Raw genomic sequence first — 21,850 nt, 5'->3', positions numbered from 1 at the left:
ATGGTACAATATGGGGCTTAGACTCATTGGAGTTCCATTCAAAAATCTGTGCTGTTGCCAACATTATGTCAAACAATATACATATATACATATGGTGCAATAAAGGGCTTTGGCTTGCTGGAGTCCCTTGAATGCCACACACTCCAAAAATTGTATAACAGAGGTTGAAAATACAGTTCCTATAGAATAGAGGATCACTGAGGTTTCGGTGTTAAGTTGAAACGTCTTTGCAGCATGTCGGCACTGAGACCAACCGTTGTGAATACACAATCAAGGTGTTTTGTTGGGCCGCAATTTTGCGGGGAGCGTAATCGACTGAGGTTCTGTAGCTTGTTCATTCTTATTGTATGATGTTGCTGATAAATACTAATTTCCAGGTTCCTTGTTGAGGCATGTCATGCTATGGATGAAGTTTTGAAATTAAAGAAAGGTTGATAGAGTCCCCTCTTCACACTTGCATTTGTGCTCAGGTAAATTCAAAATCTGAGAAAGAAAAAGGAAGTGGAATTAGAATAACTGATAGAGAGTGCTTGCTAAATGGAAGTAGGAATTAGAATAATTGTGCTAAGGAGTGTGTGTTACTTACGTGTGGGCTGGATATGTCTTCAAGTGTAGCCGGGAGTGTGCTTCACCTTGTTGCGTGTGCGTCGTGTTGCTGTCGTAGTGTTCAGATTGAGAGGTGGTGGGGAGGGGGAAGCAGCTTCTGGAGGGGGTGGGGTGGAGTGGGTTGTGTCTTTTGGGTTTTGTGTGGGTTTGTGTTTGCTGATTCTTTTTAAATATGTGTCTTTTAGAACGGGAATGGCTGTGTTGAAGAGGATGTTAGTTTTATCTGTGATTTCATTTAAGTTGAGGTTGGGATTAGCGTATTGGTCCATATTGATATAAAAATCTTCCATTATGTTGAGCAATGGGCCTGTGGGGTTCATATTTAGAATTTCCATATCGTTCTCGATATTAGTGAACTTATGCTTGTGTTCTTCGACATGTTGCCCTATGGATGAAAAGTGGTTATATTTAGTGGCATTGACATGTTCGCTGTAGTGAATGGAAAAGCATCTGCCGGTACGTCCGATGTAGCTGGCTTCACAATCGTTGCATTTCATGCGGTACACTCCTGAGTGGCTGTATTTGTTGTTTTCATTGACAGATTTAGTGTTATGTAAAATGGAAGCATTATTACGTGTGGTTCTGTAAGCTATTTTTAGATTATGTCTTTTGAAAATATTAGTTATGGGGTGGATGTGGGTGTTGTTAAAGGTAAAAAGTGTGTAGTCTTTCTTAGGTTTGTTGTTTCTACTTAATTTGGATTTCGGTTGGTGTTTTATTTTGTGAATGATATTGTTTATCATGTTTCTGCTGTATCCGTTATGCTCCGCTATTTCGTGAATTAGGTTTAGTTCCTTGTTTAATTCTTCAGGGGATAGGGGAATGTTGAAAGCTCTGTATATCATACTGTAGTATGCTGCCTTCTTGTGTGCATTGGGGTGAGTGGAATCTATTTTTATGGTATTGGAGGTTTGTGTAGGTTTTCTATAGATTTTGTATGTCAAGTGGTCTTCTGTTTTGGTGATGGATAAATCAAGATAATTCAGAGTGTGATTTTTCTCGGTTTCCATCGTAAATTTTATGTGTGGATCTATTTTGTTTAGCTGTTCGAGTATGTTGTTTTCGTTTGTAAACCTGCAGTCTATAACAACGAAGATATCATCTACAAACCTGCACCAGAATGATATATTGTCAATTTTGCTAATTTCTGAGTGCTCTAAGTGGTCTATGTAGATCTCGGCTAGTATACCTGAAGCTGGTGAACCCATGGGAAGGCCTTGTTGTTTGTAGATAGTGTCGTGGAATCTAAAGTAATTATTGTTGAGGGCAAATTCAAGTAAATTAATGAATTCGTCTATTTCAAGGACACTCAGATTACTGTGATTTCTTAAATTTGATTCTATTAGTCTTGTCGTTTTCTGTATGGGTATGTTGGGGTACATGTTAGTGATATCATATGATGCTAGAGCGTGGTGTACCGGGCGAGTTGGCCGTGCGCGTAGAGGCGCGCGGCTGTGAGCTTGCATCCGGGAGATAGTAGGTTCGAATCCCACTATCGGCAGCCCTGAAAATGGTTTTCCGTGGTTTCCCATTTTCACACCAGGCAAATGCTGGGGCTGTACCTTAATTAAGGCCACGGCCGCTTCCTTCCAACTCCTAGGCCTTTCCTATCCCATCGTCGCCATAAGACCTATCTGTGTCGGTGCGACGTAAAGCCCCTAGCAAAAAAAAAAAAAAAAAGAGCGTGGTGTTGTTCGATTTTCAGTTCTTTGGTGATGTTGCAGAATTCTATTGAGTTTTGTACTGATTTCTTGGCTAAGAATTTGTAGTGTTTCTTGAGAAATGTTTGTATGAAGCATGATAATTTGTACGTCGGGCTTGATCTGTAATTTATGACCGGTCTCATGGGTACTTTGTGGATTTTAGGGTAGGCTTTCGCTGACGGCAGTTTGGGGTTCATTATGGTCAGCTTCGTGGTTTCTTGTTCGTTAAGGAGAAAATGGGTGTTTTTCAGTAATGTTTTGAGATTTTTTTGGATACTGGCAGTTGGATCTTTTCGTTTAATTTGAAAGGTGTCGTCTGAGAAACACTGTTTAGTTTTATTGATGTATTCGTTTCTGTCGATGATGACTGTGGTATTACCTTTGTCTGCCTTTGTTATTAATAGATTGTTATGCTTGATTTTGTCTTTGAGTTTCCTGAGTTGGATATTATCAGTTTTGCTTTTACAGTTGATGTTGTTGATCTTGTTAATGTATAGCGGCAATTTCTTCTTAACCTCAATTCTGATCTCGTCGCGCGAGTCGTGAGGAACTTTATTTAGAGCATTTTCGGTTTCAGCAATGATGGTTGTGAGGTTATGGAAGGTTGATGTGTTCTCCCAATTGTGTTTAGGTCCTTTGCTCAAGATATTGGTCTCTGTTTCATCAAAGTTTGTGTCTGTTAAATTCATTATGGGTGGGTGGAAGGTGTGTTCGTTTTCTTTATTGCGTTTGAAGGGGGTGATATTATCCTGTTTGTTTTGGATTTGTGACTGTTTGAGTGCATTTAGCTTCTTATCTAATGTGTGCTGTTTTCGGATTGCTAGGTCAGTTACTTTGTCTTGGGTTATTAGTTGGAAGTTGTCCCAAAAACTTCGAGGTAAAACATGGGATGCTTCTAGGTGTGTTTCATAGAGTTTGGTGTTAAGGAATTGTTTTTTCCTATAGAGGAATTTTATTTCTTCATACTTGCATTCTGACTCAAGAAGCCGTCACCTTCTTCGTCATAACGAGTCAAGAACTTCATCGCACACTGAAATCTTTGCTTTTTGTGGTCTTCTGTTAGGAGTTTCGGGACCCAAAGGGAGCACAGTTTCCTAAACTTTAGGTGTTCAGAAACAATGTTGTAAAGCACTGATCTCGACATGTCAGGAAATTCGTTTGAGATACCTGTTTTTGTGAAGCGCCTGTTCTCACGAATCTTCACTTCAACTGAAGCCACCAAATCGTCTGTAATCAAAGAAGGGCGACCGGAGCGGTCCTCATCATGGACGTTGTCACGGCCATCTTTGAATTGTCGTACCCACTTACGCACTTTTCTTTCACTCATAACAGTATCACCGTACACTTCGCAAATCTGTCGATGAATTTCTGCAGCAGACAGGTTCCTTGCTGACAAAAACCGTATCACTGACCGAGCCTCACACGCGGCGGGCGAGATGATAGTCTTAAACATTTTGAAAGCACAGAACAGAACCGTACAGGTTAGCTACAGAGCTGAAACTGAGCACAGGTGTTCCTGAGGCATGCCGATACACGACGCACGCGCTCGTTGCGATATGCGCCCAAACTACTAGTGTCTACAACAAAACGGACCTTACTTAAAAACACGCGTGTAAGTATCTCTAGGCCTGGGATAGAGAAAGTAAAATATGTCTGCAGACGAATAAGGGTAGGAACTTTTCACGACAAGAAGATCAGACAAAAGAACGTGGATATGATTAGTGAAAATTTCCAAACAACAGACCTTCAAATACCACCGGCTTGAGCCAGAATTGAACCAGCCAAGTTGGGGTCAGAAGGCCAGCGTCTCAACCGTCTGAGCCACTCAGTCCGGCGATGTGAATAGTGCTTTGGATAAATCATGTGAACTCATAATACATCCCAGGGAATCAATGGACAGGTGGAAGGAATATTTTGAACATCTACTCAACATAAAAGGTTATCTTCCTGCTGACGTCGCAAACAAACAAGCTGTTGCAAGTTATAAATATCATTGTAGTTCCATATTGAAGATTACTATACTTATAAGATTACTAATTAGTTTATTATTTAACCACCCATTCAATACATTTGGGTCTTATATAATTAGAATTTTATCCTTATTACATTACAAAAATATGAGACTTTTGCCTTTCATAGAAGACATCTTCAGTCATTCTATCACCTCGAGATTAAATCAGGTACCTGATTTAAAATTAAAATATAATTACCGGTTTTAAGTTTTAACATTTGCACACTTAAAAATAGGAGCAGTCAAAAAGAAAAGTTGGATAACAATTTTGGTATTGTCTTGAATAACTACATATAATCTGTTAGCTGTAATTAATTAATTAATTAATGATTGTGTCAAATGTACATAGCACTATATTTTATAGTAGTAGTTTATCTTGATGTTTTTATATTACAATTTTTCAGAATGCTTAGGAAATACATTCCAACAATACGGAATCAGTTCATTAAGATCTTATTCACAAATAATGCCATTAAAGTTATAAAATCATCTGGTTAAAGTCTTTAGTTCCAGAGATTAAGATTTGCGATTATTGACTCGTAAATACGTAATTGATGATTTGGCATTTGACGTAGTCCTTGACGAAGAGATCAAATATTAAAGTATGACTAAAACTTGATAGGAGTATCTTGAATTAAAATAGGCCATCATTAAACTTGTTAAAGAAGTAAACTTGTAAGTAGCACAGCTTGATGGTGTTGGTACATGTTGAGTACTAGCGTGTTGGTCAAAAGGAACATGTAACTTGTGATGGATGATATGAGATGCCAAGTGTGTGTAGACTGTCTGTAATTAAAGAAATTTATTATTAAGCCTACTGTTCAAAAGAAGTGAGCTACGCAGTGAAGAATAAATTAGAGTTGCCACTTACCCCTTAGACTGCTCAGATGTTACCTATTTGTGTTCAGCGTTGTTGGACTACTGGAGGTCGCTCGGTTCCTACTTCTCGTATTGTATCTATGAGGTTGTGGTGGAGGGGGGAGCGCTTGGGAAGGAGGAGCTATAGGCTTGTTGTCTACGCATGGAGGAAAGTTAATGGAAACAGGAGAGGCGGAGGAGAGGGGAGTACCAGTCGACTTGTTGGGAATATTAACCGACATGGTATTAAAAATTTAAAAAAGTTATTGTCATGAAAATTCATATTGGGGGCTTTGATCATATAGGGGGCTTTTCATATCTATTATGCCATTCAAGTTTTTGTCTTTATTGAAATGCTGGTCCAAAAAGATGTATAGATTTTCAAATTCAGTCATTAGTCTGCCTTTCTCGATTCATTTTATAATTTTCAAATCCCATTCCATTGAGGTGAATTGATGACCCGTATCCCTTATGTGGATACTCATCGCAGAAAATTTATTATGTTTTTGAGTCTATAAATTCCTGAGCCTGTATAGCAGTTGTTATTTATGTTGACTATGTATTGATTAAAGAATACGTTTTGATTTGTGCTCTGCGTTTTGAAGGCGATATTAACATCGTGTATTTTTAGGGGTTTAGCTATCTGATGGATAATAGGATTTGTACATTTAAAAGTTCCATACTTTGGTTTATTAGGTTTTATAGGAAGACTGAGGAGGAAATCAGAAGGAGAAATGGAAGAAGAACAGTGCAGTTTTAGAAAAGACAGATCAGCATTTGACCTGATCTTGACACTAAGAAAAGACGGAAATTTGGAAAAGACATGGTGCAGACTTTCTTTTTTACAAGTTGCTTTACGTCGCACGACACATATAGGTCTTATGGTGACGATGGGATAGGAAAGTGTTCGGAGTGGGAAGGAAGCGGCCGTGGCCTTAATTAAGGTACAGCCTCAGCATATGCTTGGTGTGAAAATGGGAAACACCGAGCTCGATAGCTGCAGTCGCTTAAGTGCGGCCGGTATCCAGTATTTGGGAGATAGTAGGTTCGAACCCCACTGTCGGCAGCCCTGAAAATGGTTTTCCGTGGTTTCCCATTTTCACACCAGGCAAATGCTGGGGCTGTACCTTAATTAAGGCCACGGCCGCTTCCTTCCCACTCCTAGCCCTTTCCTGCCCCATCATCGCAATAAGACCTATCTGTGTCGGTGCGACGTAAAGCAAAAAAAAAAGAAAGGGAAACTACAGGAAACCATCTTCAGGGCTGCCAAGAGTGGGGTTCGAACCCACAATCTCCCAAATGCAAGCTCACAGCTCCGCGCCCCTAACTACATGACTAACTTGCTCTGTCTGACATTTACTGATATTGGGAAAGCATATGACAGTGTGCCTAAACAGTTGGTCTGGGACACATTAAGGAGAAAACAAGTTAACAGAGCAGAAGTGCAAATTATAAAAGCTATGTACCAGAAGTGTGTTAGTAGCACAGAGACCAGAATAGGAGAAACAAAATGGTTTAATGTTGAACTGGGTCTCCAACAGGGAAGTGTCTTGTCCCCCATACTATCCATAATAGTCATGGACAAAATTCATAAGACCATCAAACGGAGATTGGGAAGAGTGGCAACAAAAGCCTTGTTGTTTGAAGATGGTATAGTAACAATGGGTGAGGATGAAATGGAAGTGCAAAAACAAATACTGTAGATGTATGGAACCTAGAGACAGACAAATGTGGGATGGAAGAAAGTGCAGAGAAATTTAAAAGCGATAGTGATGACAAGGGAAAGGACAGAACAAAGGAAGGAAGGAAGGAAGGAAGGAAGGAAGGAAGGAAGGAAGGAAGGGGAAAGATATTACTGAATGGAAAATTTCTGGAAGTGGTCAAAAGTTTCAAGTACGTGGGAAGTATGATCACAGAAGATGGAAAGACAGCCAAGGAAACTGGAAAAAGAATACAACAAGCAAACAGCTTCTACCCGAGTGTAGGGGACATTCTGTAGGATCAAGACATTCCAAAGCAATGTAAAAAGTTTTTATTCAACTTATTATGAAACCATACTAACATATGCTATTGGAACATGGACGACAACAAAAAGAGAAGAGAGAAAAATACAGGCAGCGGAAATGAAATTCCTCAGAGGCATCGAAGGCAAGACCAGAAAGGATAGAGTTAGAAATGAGTCGCTGAGAGCCAAAGTGTTAGTTTTTTAGTTATACCACTCAATGCACTCACAATGCATGGAAATATGTTGTGGAGAATTAATACTGTATAACGATAAGTCCCACAGCAGCTGCTTAAGATCGCTAGCTGCATTGTTCCTCTCACTCCAGAGTGAACTGCATTTGTGGGAACAGTGGTATACGTTAAGCGGGAAGGCCACGCGGCCGTGTTGTTCTGTGTCGTTTTACGTGTTTATTTACACTCTAAAATCATGAAACCTGTGCAACTGTGCTGGTAAGTATTATCATTGTATCATTTCTTTATAACTGTAATATCCTGATGTTATTAAAGCAGATATTGTCTTTATAAGGTAAGTTTGCTAATTTGGATAGAAAATGTAAATGGTTCAATATTAATTCCAAGTGGTTGACCATAAGTTCATGTTATTGGGACACTCATTTCTACTAAACGATCGGTATTTCAGAGTTATTGAGGCAAAATCAAGAGATACTCAAAATTTTCAACCTAGACGATTGGTGTAATGTCATTCAAAAGGCAAGGAAAGATCAACTCTTTACCATTTGTAGAATGGCCCTTAATGACTTTGTCTCAACAAAGGATATAGAGAAAAGTGTAACATTTAGAAAGAACGCGAAAAATCAAAAGTTCAACTGCCTTCATGTTTGATGGTTTTCATTTCCAGAAAGACTTTTCTTTTTTTTTTTTTTGCTATTGGCTTTACGTCGCACGGACACAGATATGTCTTATGGTGACGATGGGACAGGAAAGAGCTGGGAGTGGGAAGGAAGCGGCCGTGGCCTTAATTAAGATACAGCCCCAGCATTTGCCTGCTGTGAAAATGAGAAACCATCTTCAGGGCTGCCGACAGTGGGGTTCGAACCCACTATCTCCCGAATACTGGATACTGGCCGCACTTAAGCGACTGCAGCTATCAAGCTCGGTCCAGAAAGACTGGGCACATATCACTGTATACAAGGATTCCCTTTCAAAACTTTGGATATTACAACTTCACATTTGCTCATGGCCGTCCTAGCTTGTCTGGTGTTCAACTCATCCCTCTCAAAAATGCTGTGCGACCTGTCACCGAGACAAAAAGAGACACATGATGACCCTTCTCCTATACATCCCATCCCTCCGGTCCATCATATTTTCTTCAACCAACTGACAACTGCAAGTTAGGCTGTGGAATCTAGACCTGGATCTGTCGATCCTTTAGCAGAGGTTACAGTTGTGATAATTGGTATTTGGAAGCTCTTTTAAAGAAATGGGTACTGTTTGTTTTTTGGAAAATTCACTCGAGTGGGGAGTGTGAAAGGAAGTAGAAAAATTGAATTATTTTTCTGGAGAAACTTATATCTCAAAAATGAAGGTTACAGATATGGAAATTGGTATTTGGAATCTATTTTAAAAATAAAGAACACGCTTATTTTGGGTGGGGCGAAACCAACTTAACGGGCGGGGGTGGAGTGAAAAAGGAGTTGAATTCCTTTCGTGAGGATACTTTTATCTCAAAAACTGAAGATGTTACAGACATGAAAATTTGTATTTGGAATTTTCTTTCAAAGTAAAGAAACACGTAATCTTCTGTCTTTGGAAAATCCACTTGGGGGGGGGGGGGGAATTAATTGAAAAATTATTTGAATTCTTTGTATGAGGATACTTATATCTCAAAAACTAAAGATGTTACCGACGTGAAAATTAGTATTAGGAATCTCCTTTGAAAATAAAGAAACACGCATTTTGTGGGAGTGAGAAATCAACTTGGGGCGGGGGGAGTGAAAAAGGAGTTTAATTCCTTTTTATGAGGATACATATATATATCAAAACTGAAGATGTTACGTTTGTGATAATTGACATTTGAAAGCTCCTTTATAAACAAAGAAACAAGTTTTTTGGTTTTTGGAAAATTCACTTAAGGGGGAGGGTGAAAGGAAGTGAAAAATTTAATTATTTTTATGAAGAAACTTATATCTCAAAAACTTAAGGTTTTTGGAATCACCTTAAAAAATAAAGAAACACGCATTTTTGGATGGGGTGGGGGAATCAACTTAACGGGCTTGGGTGAAACAGGAGTTGAATTCTTTCTACGAGGATACCCATATCTCAAAACTGAACATGTTAGAGGCTTGAACATTTGTATTTGGAATCTTTTTTCAAAGTAAAGAAACATGTGTTCTTCTGTCTTCGGAAAATCCACTTAAGAGGGGTGAATGAATTGAAAAAATTAGTTAATTCTTTGTGTGAGGATACCTATATCTCAAAAACTAAAAATGTTAAAGACTTGAAAATTGGTATTTGGAATCTCTCTTAAAAAAGAAACACGTACTTTTGGGGAGGGGGGAATCAACTTAACGGGAAGGAAGGGGGGTGAAATAGGAGTTGAATTACTTTTATGAGTATACTTATATATAAAAAACTGAAGATGTTACAGACGTGGAAATTAGTATTTGGAATCTACTTTAAAAATGAAAAACACGCGTTTGTTTCTTCGGAAAATCGACGTAAGGGGTATGGGGTTGAAAATAAGTATGTAGGTAAGGAGTTGAAATATGTTTATGAGGATACTTTATCTTAAAAACTGAGGCTGTTACAGACGTGAAAGTTGGTATTTTGAATTTCCTTTCCAAATAAAGAAACACATATTTTTTTGTTTTCGGAAAGTCCACTTACGGCGGGAGAGGGGTGGAAAGAAGTGAAGAAGAAGTTGAATTATTCTTATGAGTATAAATTTATCTCTAAAACTGAAGGTGTTACAGACGTATAGACATGAAAACTGGTATTTGGAATCTCCTTTAAAAATAATGAAACATCTATTTTTTGGTTTTCAGAAAAGCTAATTCCATGGCTGAAAAGAATTGGAAAAGCTTGTGAATTTTTAAAATGAGTACCGGTATATCTACATTATATGTCAAAAACTTCATATGATAGAGACAAGAAACCTGGCATTTGGAAAGTGCTTTAAAAATACAGGACCGGGCGAGTTGGCCGTGCGGTTAGGAGCACGTAGCTGTGAGCTCGCATCCGGGAGATAGTGGGTTCAAACCCCACTGTCGGCAGACCTGAATATGGTTTTCCGTGGTTTACCATTTTCACACCGGGCTGTACCTTAATTAAGGCCAAGACTGCTTCCTTCCCATACCTAGGCCTTTCCTGTCCCATCATCGCCCTAAGGCCTATCTGTGTCAGTGTAATGTAAAGCTAATAGCAAAAAATTATACAGGAGCCTGTACGTTTTTGTTTTCGGAGAAGGCACTTAACAGTGGGTGAAAAGAAGTGAAAAATATTAGAATTGTTTTTTATGAGGATACTTATATCTTAAAAACTGAAGATGTTACAGACGAGAAAAGTGGTATTTGTTAACTGCTTTAAAAATAAAGAAACATGCATTTTTGTTTTCGGAAAATACACTTTGATCAGGTTTGGGAAGGAATGGTCAAGGGATTGAATTCCTTTTACGGGGATACTTATGTATATCTCTAAAACTGAAGATGTTACAGATGTGGGAATGGGTATTTGGAATCTCCTATAAAAATAAAGAAACATATTTATTTTTTCGACTTGAGAGAAGACTGTTTCTCACATGAACAGTTCTATGTCACATGGTCATCTTAGCCTCAAATGGTAATACCAGAAACATGATTTACCGAGCTCGATAGCTGCAGTCGCTTAAGTGCGGCCAGTATCCAGTAATCGGGACGGCAGCCCTGAAGATGGTTTTCCGTGGTTTCCCATTTTCACACCAGGCAAATGCCGGGGCTGTACCTTAATTAAGGCCACGGCCGCTTCCTTCCAATTCCTAGGCCTTTCCTATCCCATCGTCGCCATAAGACCTATCTGTGTCGGCGCGACATAAAGCAAAAAAAAAAAAAAAAAAAGCATGGTTTAAAAAGAATTTCTGGGGTAAATGTAACTCAACTTTTGGGTGAGATTTTATACTTTAGGAATTTTCAGATAATGTCTTTGTACAATGCCGGGGAACGATTACTTTGATCAAATTACGAAGTCCACGCGAGCGAAGCCGCAGGTAATTGCTAGTCATTTATAAGAAGAGTGGTACAACTCTTGATTTATACCACTCTACCTTTCACTATGAGTAAATTGCTGAGAGGAAAAGTGGTATTCTAACTTTAAGGGACTATAGAAAGCAATTTAAGGTACAAATAACTATAAATAGATACAGTAAGGGAGTGCATACAGAAGAGAGAAGGTAAACTACAAGATGTACTCAAGAAAGGAAAGGAGTGGTGAAGAGACAGGCAATGATGGAAGTCCTTGATTCATAACCTGACCAATGAAACTGGAAACAGGAAATGAAGATGATAATGATTTAGTGGGGAAAAAATAATTCAAGTCCGCTAGTTTAGAACCAAAACTAATTGTTACTGGAGGGCTCAGAAAAAAGAATTAATGCAAACAAAGTCCATGTGTCAATTGTTTCATAGCACAAACTGTAGAAAATATTAATGAGTCAAGAAAGAAGTGTGTGTGATGTCATGGAACTGAAAAATGACAGCATTTTTATCTTGTACGAAATGCTGCAAATAAAAGCAAAGGACACAGCAAAAAGCATGACATTAGAAGGGCACAACTGAATGGTGTTATGCACCACTTGACCAAGAGACCATGAGTCTGTTATATTTACACAAACGCAAAATCTTCTGTCTTGATTCATCTTCCCTGTGAAATTTAAAGTATTATATACCAAAATGAAGATAAAAACATTAATTTTCTTGTTAATGTATCAAAATTAGTGTCATTTTAAATATAGTCATAATCTGAAATAATGGCGCTCGGTCATTTGATGTTCTATTGCAGTTCCTTTATTTTTATGTTTTTTGTTTGTTTGTTTTGCATCCTTTGACTAACCAACAAATTTGTCACTTAGTGATTCGATTTTAATTCAGTGCAGTGTAGAATATGGTACATACATACATACATACATACATCATTATAGATCGTTACGCCTTTCAGCATTCAATCTGCAAGCCTCTGTGAATTTACTAAACGCTGCCACAATCCTCTATTTGCAACTAGTGCTTTGGCCTCATTTAGTTCTATACCTCTTATCTTTAACTTGTTAGAAACTGAGTCTAACCTTCGTTGTCTTGGTCTCCCTCTACTTGTCTTACCATCAATAACAGAGTCCATTATTCTCCTACGCAACCTATCCTCCTCCATTCACCTCACATGACCCCACCACCGAAGCTGGTTTATGCGTACACCTTCATCCATCGAGTTCATTCCTAACAGCCTTTATCTTCTCATTCCGAGTACCCTCCAGCCATTGTTCCCACCTGTTTGTACAAACAATCATTCTCGCTACTTTCATGTCTATTACTTCTAACTTATGAATAAGATATTCTGAGTCCACCCAGCTTTTGCTCCCGTAAAGGAAAATTGGACCGATGTAAAGATACTTTTGTCCAGGAACTGACTTCCTGCTTACAGAATACTGCTGATCGCAACTGTGAGCTCATTGCCATTAGCTTTACTGCACCTTGATTCAATCTCACTTACTATATGATACTTTTTAATAAATTTTATTGCTCATTTAAGTTCAGAGTTATATTCTGTCAAGTACCACATCGTGTGTTATATCGATCATGTTCGTCTATTGGACCTCTTTCGTAAATGCCTGCAGTTTCATGACTAAACAGAACAGATGGTTTTAAACATTAGAATTACACCAAAAGTTGCTCACGTAAAATGTTCCAAGACAATATTCTACATAATAACAGCATACAACATGAAATAGATTCAGGAATGGCAGTTAGTCACTTGATTCGAAACATTAAATTAATGACTGTGGGGTTCACATTTGGTTAAAATTCACTTCCCACAAAACAATGTTGAGAACAAAAGTCTGCACAATCAACTATATAAATTTTACACATTTAGCTAACAGATGGAGCAATAATCTTAAAAAAATAAATTTTGGTACTTGGTCAAGTGATGCATAATACCATCCAATTTAACTCTTTGAGTGCCAAGGGATGATTTATCATTCCTCTGTGAACTCGCCGAAAGTGCCAGGAATGATATTTCATCCCTCATGCAGACTCGTTTAGAAACTGTCGTAGCTCTTCCTTTTCCGTTAGATGGCAGCACGTATCAGTACATTCTTATGAAGGAAGGTGTGTAGTCTCCAAATTTATCACTAGGAGCCGCATAAAATTATTTGTTTACATGTGACAAACATTTAAAAAATGTGAAGGCTGTGTCCACACATCATGTTCACATGTCAACAGTGATGGCGGACTTACGGGACGACGTATTTACAAATAACGATGGTCTAGCTGACTACGTACATAATTTAGGGAATGACGATAATTATTCCGAGTCAGAAAATGAACTGGACTTTGTAATAGTGTTGAAATTTCTTCTAGTGAGGTTATAGTCAGTGAGAGTGATTCTGAAAACAATTTTGTAAACACCGCCAATTGCCGAGGTTAGAAATAATTCGGAATGTAACGAAGATTTCCACGGTAATATTGGTATTAACAATATCACACATTGCCATTATTCAGTGAAGTTACCCATGATAATGATTTACCATACCAACCACTCACACTTTCCTCGAGTTACCCGGACCGAAACATGCCCCTCCTCATGATGCTGTACCTGTACCTTATATTTTGATTTTTATAACATATTATCACTCCAAATAATGTAATTTTATCCAATACGATGGTCAAGAGTCTGTGTTACAAAAACTACCACCCATTAGTGTGTCGTACTGATTTTTAGAACTACATATTTGTCTTAAAATGTGGATTTTCATTAATTGTATTTTAAATTTTTAAATTTTTGATTTATTTTAATTTTAACTATAAATAATTTTAGGTATAAACTGCCATTAATTCAAAGGGACATTCCTTCTATATAACAGAAAAAAATTTCACTGAGAATGGGTGTAAATTGAGAGAGTGATGAATTTTTTCTATAGATTTGCAAATCGGACAAAAAGTGGGTGGCACTCTTGGCTAGTACCTAACAAATACGCACGGCACTGAGAGGGTTAAGGTGAGCACGAGGTGGGCTGTTCATTTTATGTGTAAATATGGACTTGATCCACAAATATGAATAATAATGGCTCATTATCTACCATATAATTATATGGAACAATGTAATGGGATTTCATCATTTTGTCATCAAACTTGATGAGAAAATTATCTTTGTTCATCTTAAACTGGAAACATAGGCGAATTCCAGTATTTCTTGATATGTTGTGAAGTATGACATTGCATATTCAAATGCCAGAAAATTACTGCTTTTAGATTCATAGGGTATCCATGACACAGTGCATACAAAGGGTGCTTTCAAAATATTGATTAAAATGGAAAGCACAAAGAATCCTCGCTGCACCATAACGTTACCAGTTATAATAGATGTTAAAAAGCTACCAACCTTTGTCATTTTTAAAAGGAACCCTCTACCAAAGTTGAATATTCCTGCAGGCATCATCATACAAGTGCATATAATAAAGGATGGATGTCAGCTGAATTAATGAAAGAGTGGCTAAAAGTAGTGTGGGATTAACCCTCTGGAGATTTCGTTCGTAAATGAACCGTGCATGTTTCAGACAATTTTCATGATCATTTAGCAGAGCAGGTGAAAAATGAAATGTCCCATCTCCACATAGTTCAACTCATTCCAAGCAAGAAAATATAAGTTTTACATCTGTTAATAAAATGTTCAAATATTATCTCTGCCTACTTTACAGACAATGGATGGCAATATTCAATCTGACATAAAGAGGTACCATTAAGAGACTCACCACAGAACTATTCTCCGGACCACCTTTTGAGCAGACTAAAGCGGAAGTGACGTTATTGCCTCGTCACACTCGCCGTGGTTGCCAAATGAGCCGGCGCACGATTCAAAATTGTACTCCACCACTATAATACAGCACAGCACAGCACAGCTCACGGATTGAACCTCGAATGAATTTAAAATAATTAATACATTAACGTATGCGTGTTAGAATCCCATACATTTTTTTAACGGCTTACATCTTTAAACAATTAATTTACTGAATTACATTTTAAATGTGAAAACCTACAATCTGTTTTCCAGTCAATGACCGGGTCAGGGATGGAATAAATGAAGCCCCATGTTGCGGCGAGGACAGGAATTGAGCCGGCTGCCGAAGCCTGTTTGACTCCTCTGGGGCAATGATAAATGATACTGGAGAGTGATGCTGGAAGAAAGATGACAAGGAAAACCGGAGTACCCAGAGAAAAACCTGTCCCGCCTCCATTTTGTCCAGCACAAAACTCACATGGAGTGACCGGGATTTCAACCACGGAACCCAGCGTTGAGAGGCCGACGCGCTGCCACCTGAGCCACGGAGGCTTTCACAATTTTAATGTACTAACTACAATTTTACGCTTAAAGCATTGCGAACAAATTCTTTTGACATAAACAGTAAGCACTGCATTCATTAAATTATTATTATTATTATTATTATTATTATTATTATTATTATTATTATTATTATTATTATTATTATTATTATTATTATTATTATCATCATCAATATACAGTATATATATAATATTTTATTATTCAATATTATTATCTAAATATATGGCCTGATTTCTGATTGAAATGAGCTGCTACTCACGGGCGATTTATGAAAAAGCGAGAGAAGTGAGGATTATGTATGGGCCTACTCGTACTGGAATTAACTTGAAACTGACAGATGAAGTTGGGGATCCAGGCGAAAACCTGTCCCACCTCCGCATTGTCCAGTACAATTTCAATAAATTAGTTATTACATAGTAATAATAATAATAATAATAATAATAATAATATCATGCAGGAGGTTTCAGCGTCAGCTTACCTTGTGCCGCAGTAATTAATCTGTGTCACTATCGAGTGGCTGTACAAGTCGGAATCAGAACCGGGGTCAGCACACGAGGTAAACTAATCCCGCCGTCAATACTAATCGCTAGGAAATGCTTATAAACAGACAGAATCATATTTCTCTGGCCGGAAGTAAAAATCTTGCATTTCTTCTTCAACTGTTAACTGTCTGGTGAATTTTTGTTCGCATCCATCGCACAATAATATCCAATAACGAGAAAGAAGAAACCTACAAACGTACAAGAGACTACAAGAATTATGAATTAGCACACAATACGCACATACACTGTTTTGTAAAAGCGAAGCACACTGATAAAATTCTCTCACTGCTCTTTTAAACAGACTTATGATTGAAACTGCACTCACGTAATATTAAAGCCTTTGACATGTTCAGGACATCCACTGAGTGAATAAGTATGGCAGCTCCGCATTGACTGCACCATTGCCAAAACTCGCTCTGAGTATCGCACCCCCTTGCCCCCTCACCTACTGTGTGACAACACCGTAGGCGCTGCCCCTGTCGCCCGCGCCATCCCCTGGTCTATACACTCACTTCCGCTTTAGTCTGCTCAAAAGGTGGTCCGGAGAATAGTGTGCTCTTGGATTCTTCGGACATGGACTCTGATTACAGTAACATTATCACAAAGAGTTTTAAAAATACTAGGATATCTAAAGCAATGGGTGGCTCAGATGATGATATCACACAGGATGATGATCTATCTACTAAAATGGCTCCCGATCAAAGCTGTGGAGACTAACATACAGGTATGCTGAATTTTATTTATGCTATGAGCTAATTGATATGCACATTTTAAGTGCTGGCTGTTTGGTCTGGCACCTAAAGCCAATAAATTAATTTAAAAAAAAAGTGCAATACTAAACTGTGTCATGTTTGTGTTGCCAGGATCAACACCCCATGATCAAGCTAATCAATACTGCCACCACTTATGAACATCAACAGATGTTTGAAGAAAAGTCTCAAAACTGCTTGAATTTTATGTTGTTTTAGTTATTTGATATTAAAGATCAATTTAGTAACTAGATGAAGAGTGCGATGTTGTATATCACAAGTTTACTTCCAACTGTTTTGTAGTCATTGCAAAATATTCCCTCCTTCCCCTCGACTTTTGGCCCCTATATTTAAAAAAAAGAGGAAATTATGTAAGTAGATATGGTATAATCTGTGTATGTTCCTTTCTGCCTTCTTCAGATGAATAACTTCAGTATTCAATTTCATAAAGGTTATTAGTAGTATTATGATGATTTTTAATACATATTTACCAAATTCCTCATAATATGGCTAAATTTCCCCATTGGTTATGTAATTTTTAAGGACATTTAAATCATAATTGATGAGATGACGCAACATTCATCGAGCTAAATTCTATAAACATTACAGTCTTCAATTCATGAAACTCATAATGCAACAACTGTGGATTAAATGCATTCATCATCATCATCATCATCATCATCATCATCACCATCCTTTCCCCTTATCCAGCTTCTGTCATTAACAGAGAAAAACAAAAATCTCAATATTACCTACACACCATGTTAAATCCTCACAATTCAATAAAAAGATGGACAAACATTACCTGGACTGCTCGAGTCTGCATGCCCCAAACAATTGCTTTTGTACTTTTACTGAAAAGACTGTCTCCTTTTTTAGTTACTGATGAAGAGGTAGTAGTTTTGCCCAACTGAGAGGATGACTCTCGCGAGAGTAGAGGTGCTGTAGATGATGTGGACGAGCTTTTCCGAGATTGTTGAGGACTCTCCTGTAAATGAAGTAAAAAAATCAAAATAGCTGGGATACTAATCGAGTATTCAAGTCCCATGTACACTTCTCAACATGAAATCTGAGCACCTCATACAAGTCAGGAAACACATTTATTTGCATAGTACACTCAACATGAAATGTAGAACAGGTGAGATTTTCACTATTCTGATTTGCTTTCACGTGGTCATTCACAATAAAGTGTTCCATGCCTTGCTCAACATAAACTGGCCCAATAGTCACATTAACCAAAAGTGCATCACTATTACTTGGATTTAATATACAACTGGCTTTAAAAACCTATCTTTAGGGTTAAAATTATCCTTGTTTTATTTACATGTTAACTGTGTATGTTTTATGGCCCTGAAAAGGGCCAGTTTTGTTTCCTCACTAAGAGGAACAGAAACCGTCATTCTCTCCTTATTCCGCAGATCAGAGATCAGATAACTTTTTTTTTTTTTTTTTTTTTTTTATGAAGAGGTATCAATGCAGGGAAATTCTTGAGGTTCAGTAAATCATTCCAATTTTTTTTTTAAATAACAGATCCAGAATGATACCAACCTTACTTTGTCCACCAGGCAACAGGAAGTTTGCTGTGGAAAATTCAACTTCTGTCTCCTTAGGTATGGGCTTCTTTTCCAAAGCCATTCCCACAATTGCAGTCATGTGTGTCTCAGGTCCAAAAACATATACAGGAATGCCTAGGTTTTTCCCAACCTCGCGGATTACTCTGTAGACATTAAAAACATCTTGTTTATGGGAGACAAGTACTAAAATTATAGGAAGCAATTCAAACTGCAAATTCTTTAAAGTGATTACAGAAAGGACCCCTTACTGCATAAGATAATACATCAAGGAAAATGAGAAAACTGACATAAATATTTACTTATAACTGCAGATGACACCTGTACACTATTTAATGTAGAAATTTAAAGTCTAATTTTAATACATCATGTGTTTAACAATTCCTAAATAACAATGATAACCAAGTCACAATGTGTTCCTTTTAACTGTAAAGGAAGTCAGCCACAAGTTTTGCAAAATGATACACTGCCAGTTAAGAAGATTTTTCTTTTTATATTTATATTTTTTATTTGCTTTACGTCACCCCGACACAGATAGGTCTTATGGCAACGATGGGATAGAAAAGGGCAAGGAGTGGGAACAAACGATCCATGGTCTTAATTAAGATACAGCCTCAGCATTGTGTGAAAATGGAAAAACAGAGAAAACCATCTTCTGGGCTGCCAATAATGGGATTCAAACCCACTATCTCCCAAATGCAAGCTGACAGCTACGGACCCAAGCCATGTTGCCACTCACTCAGTCAGCTGAGAAGAAAGAAGTACAGTACTCCCAGTGTACTGGAAGAATGGAAAATAAAAAGTTTTTGGCAGTTTAACTGTATTATTCTAAACACCTGTTTTTCACACAGCGCAAAATCGCAAATTTTCTGCAAATTTTACAAATTTGGCTAAAAATGCAAAACTGTTTAAATTTAAGTAAAGATCACGAAATAATTGACAAAATTATTTGGAATTGCTCTTTTATCTAAGAAGCATAATGGAAGGCAATCTACAAAATGATGAATTCTTTCAACTAATAAAGCAAATTACCATCCTGCGAGAACTTTTCAACATCAGAATATCTTGAACTATGCAGAGTGTTTAGGGATTTTGCTGGCAGTTCTTCTTTCAATGAAATAAAAACATGGGCATTTTGTAAAAACTGCAGTGAAAGGCTTTATGGATCCCTGTCAGTAATACTGATAGTGAGAGGTCATTTCCAATACAATGTAATATAATGGCTGACAGGAGAATAGGTCTAACTCCCAATAATATGGAAGTCATGATATCTGTCTTTTCAGACTGATGTATGAATTATGTCCATAGGCTTTTTGAAGTGGGAGGATTTTTTTTTTTTTTTTTTTTTTTTTTTTTTTTTTTTTTTTTTTTTTTTTTTTTGCAAACACTCATGCTTTAATATAATACAGTATGTGTTTTCAACAGAAGCATATCTATTGTGTGTCTTGTACATATGTAGAAATAATTGATATTTTACTGCATATATGACATCAAGTATCTTTTGGTTTAGCTTTTTTGCTGAAAAGTGGAAATACAATTTAAGGAAGCTATTGACTAAATAAAATTGTAATACAGAAAAATGTCCCAAAATAACTTTTAAAAATGACAAAATTAAACAAAACTTTTCACCAAATACAGGCACCTCTAGTAATAAGAGATTCTGATGGATCTGATCCTGCATCAGCAAACAAGTTCATGAAAAAAGATCCAACTGACCATGTATGGGAAGTTATTTGAACCATTGGTCACAAGAGCTTGGGTTACAATGACAAATATCCCATATCCAGCTTCAGAAATATGATACAGTAACCTGGATTCATTCAAGGGATCATTGAACCGATATCCTGAGAGAGAGTTAACATGCAGTACAACGGTCAGTTCTTTTCCACACATCCATCTACTGTACCATCACATATTCTTCCTGTTGGGCAGCCACACACTACACCATAATAAAAATTGTTACATTTCTGGCAGAGCCTGGAGTACATTTTCAGCTGCTATCACAGTAATTGTAATTTTGACTGTACACTTCAAATCTTGGCCTCATACTTCAAATTTACCTTGGATTAGGTAGACAGAGGTTGAAAATATGTTCAGTTCAATTTTTGTCTGTCTGTCAGGATGTTTGTGTGAACATCACAGGAAAATGGCTTGACAGAATTTATAGAAACTCAGTACTTAAGTTCAGGGGTATCCAGAGATTGCACTACATTATATATTATTTGATTAGTATACAGCTTTATTAAGAGGACCAAAAGAGGAAATGTCAAATGTCTTCGTTAATATCAGCTGTATAAAAAAAATGCACATTATAAAAACTGTGTAAAATTCCTGATCTTTTATGTTTTGTGCGCTTTTACCTTATGAATGATAACCGATAGATTCATGATTACTACATTACTCACAAACTTCTAAATATCTCTGGAAATATTATTTCTATCTAAATAAAAAGAAGAGAACATAACAACAATTATGGAAAATCTATGTTTCAACCTTTTATGTCTAATACACTTTTTTTACATTTTTACCATACCATTAATAATAATAATAATATTAAATGGAAAAGCACACAATGTGTAACAATACAAACTTACTAGCTACAGAGAACAAGGTCTCTTCAGGCACTCCAGGTCATGGTAATGATTACAAAATTTTTCACACCATCGGCACACACAATCATGGTTTGGTTCATGAAAACTAGGTACAACACACGCCTTATGATAGAAACCATGGACCGCTGCACAAGTCACTGTATGTCCGAGATCGAAGCGGCTTTAGCACCAATTGTCTGTTGTCATTGTGTCCATTATATGAAAGTCACTCCAAATTTCTGTCTTCTTCAATTTTAATTCATCTAACAGCTCTTGATATTCTTTTGTAGATTATAGAGTCATAGTATGCCGTAGGTCCTCAATGAAGAAAAGTTCTCGGGTCAGTTCATATACAAGTCTTGAGTTTGTGTGTTTAGACAAGCATAGTGCTCTTCTAAGGAAAATTGCTTTCGCACCTTTCTATCTCTCTTAGGTCTTTCTTTTCAGGAAGGTCCATATGATTTCAATGCCATAGGTCACGACTGGTGTAATTTTTAGACGGAGAAGTTTCAAGACTGTTTTGATCGACAGTTGACTAAGATGATCTATGTCATTTATTGCTATTATTGCTGCCAGACTCCTTTTACGTGAGCTGTACATGTAGTCCCAGGTGTCTAGAAAGACATTCTGAGATATTTGAACGTATTTACAATTCTTAGAGGTGAGCCTTC

The 21,850-nt window shown here is 37.3% G+C and overlaps 1 protein-coding gene across 4 annotated transcripts in view; it reads right to left on the bottom strand.

Annotated features, from left to right (window-relative positions):
- ATPCL (ATP-citrate synthase) overlaps nucleotides 1-21,850 on the bottom strand; it is a 498,463-nt gene that overhangs the window by 182,016 nt on the left and 294,597 nt on the right. For all 4 annotated transcript variants that reach the window (XM_067140650.2, XM_067140651.2, XM_067140652.2 and 1 more), the window contains exons 8-9: nucleotides 18,566-18,734; nucleotides 17,823-18,005 (exon numbers count right to left, since the gene is read on the bottom strand). In XM_067140650.2, the coding sequence (XP_066996751.2) occupies nucleotides 17,823-18,005; nucleotides 18,566-18,734 (352 nt within the window). The remainder of the gene's footprint in view (nucleotides 1-17,822; nucleotides 18,006-18,565; nucleotides 18,735-21,850) is intronic.

The sequence above is a fragment of the Anabrus simplex genome, chromosome 2, assembly GCF_040414725.1.
Source record: "Anabrus simplex isolate iqAnaSimp1 chromosome 2, ASM4041472v1, whole genome shotgun sequence".
Classification (NCBI taxonomy): Eukaryota; Metazoa; Arthropoda; class Insecta; order Orthoptera; family Tettigoniidae; genus Anabrus; species Anabrus simplex.
This window is presented reverse-complemented; position numbering and strand designations above follow the sequence as displayed.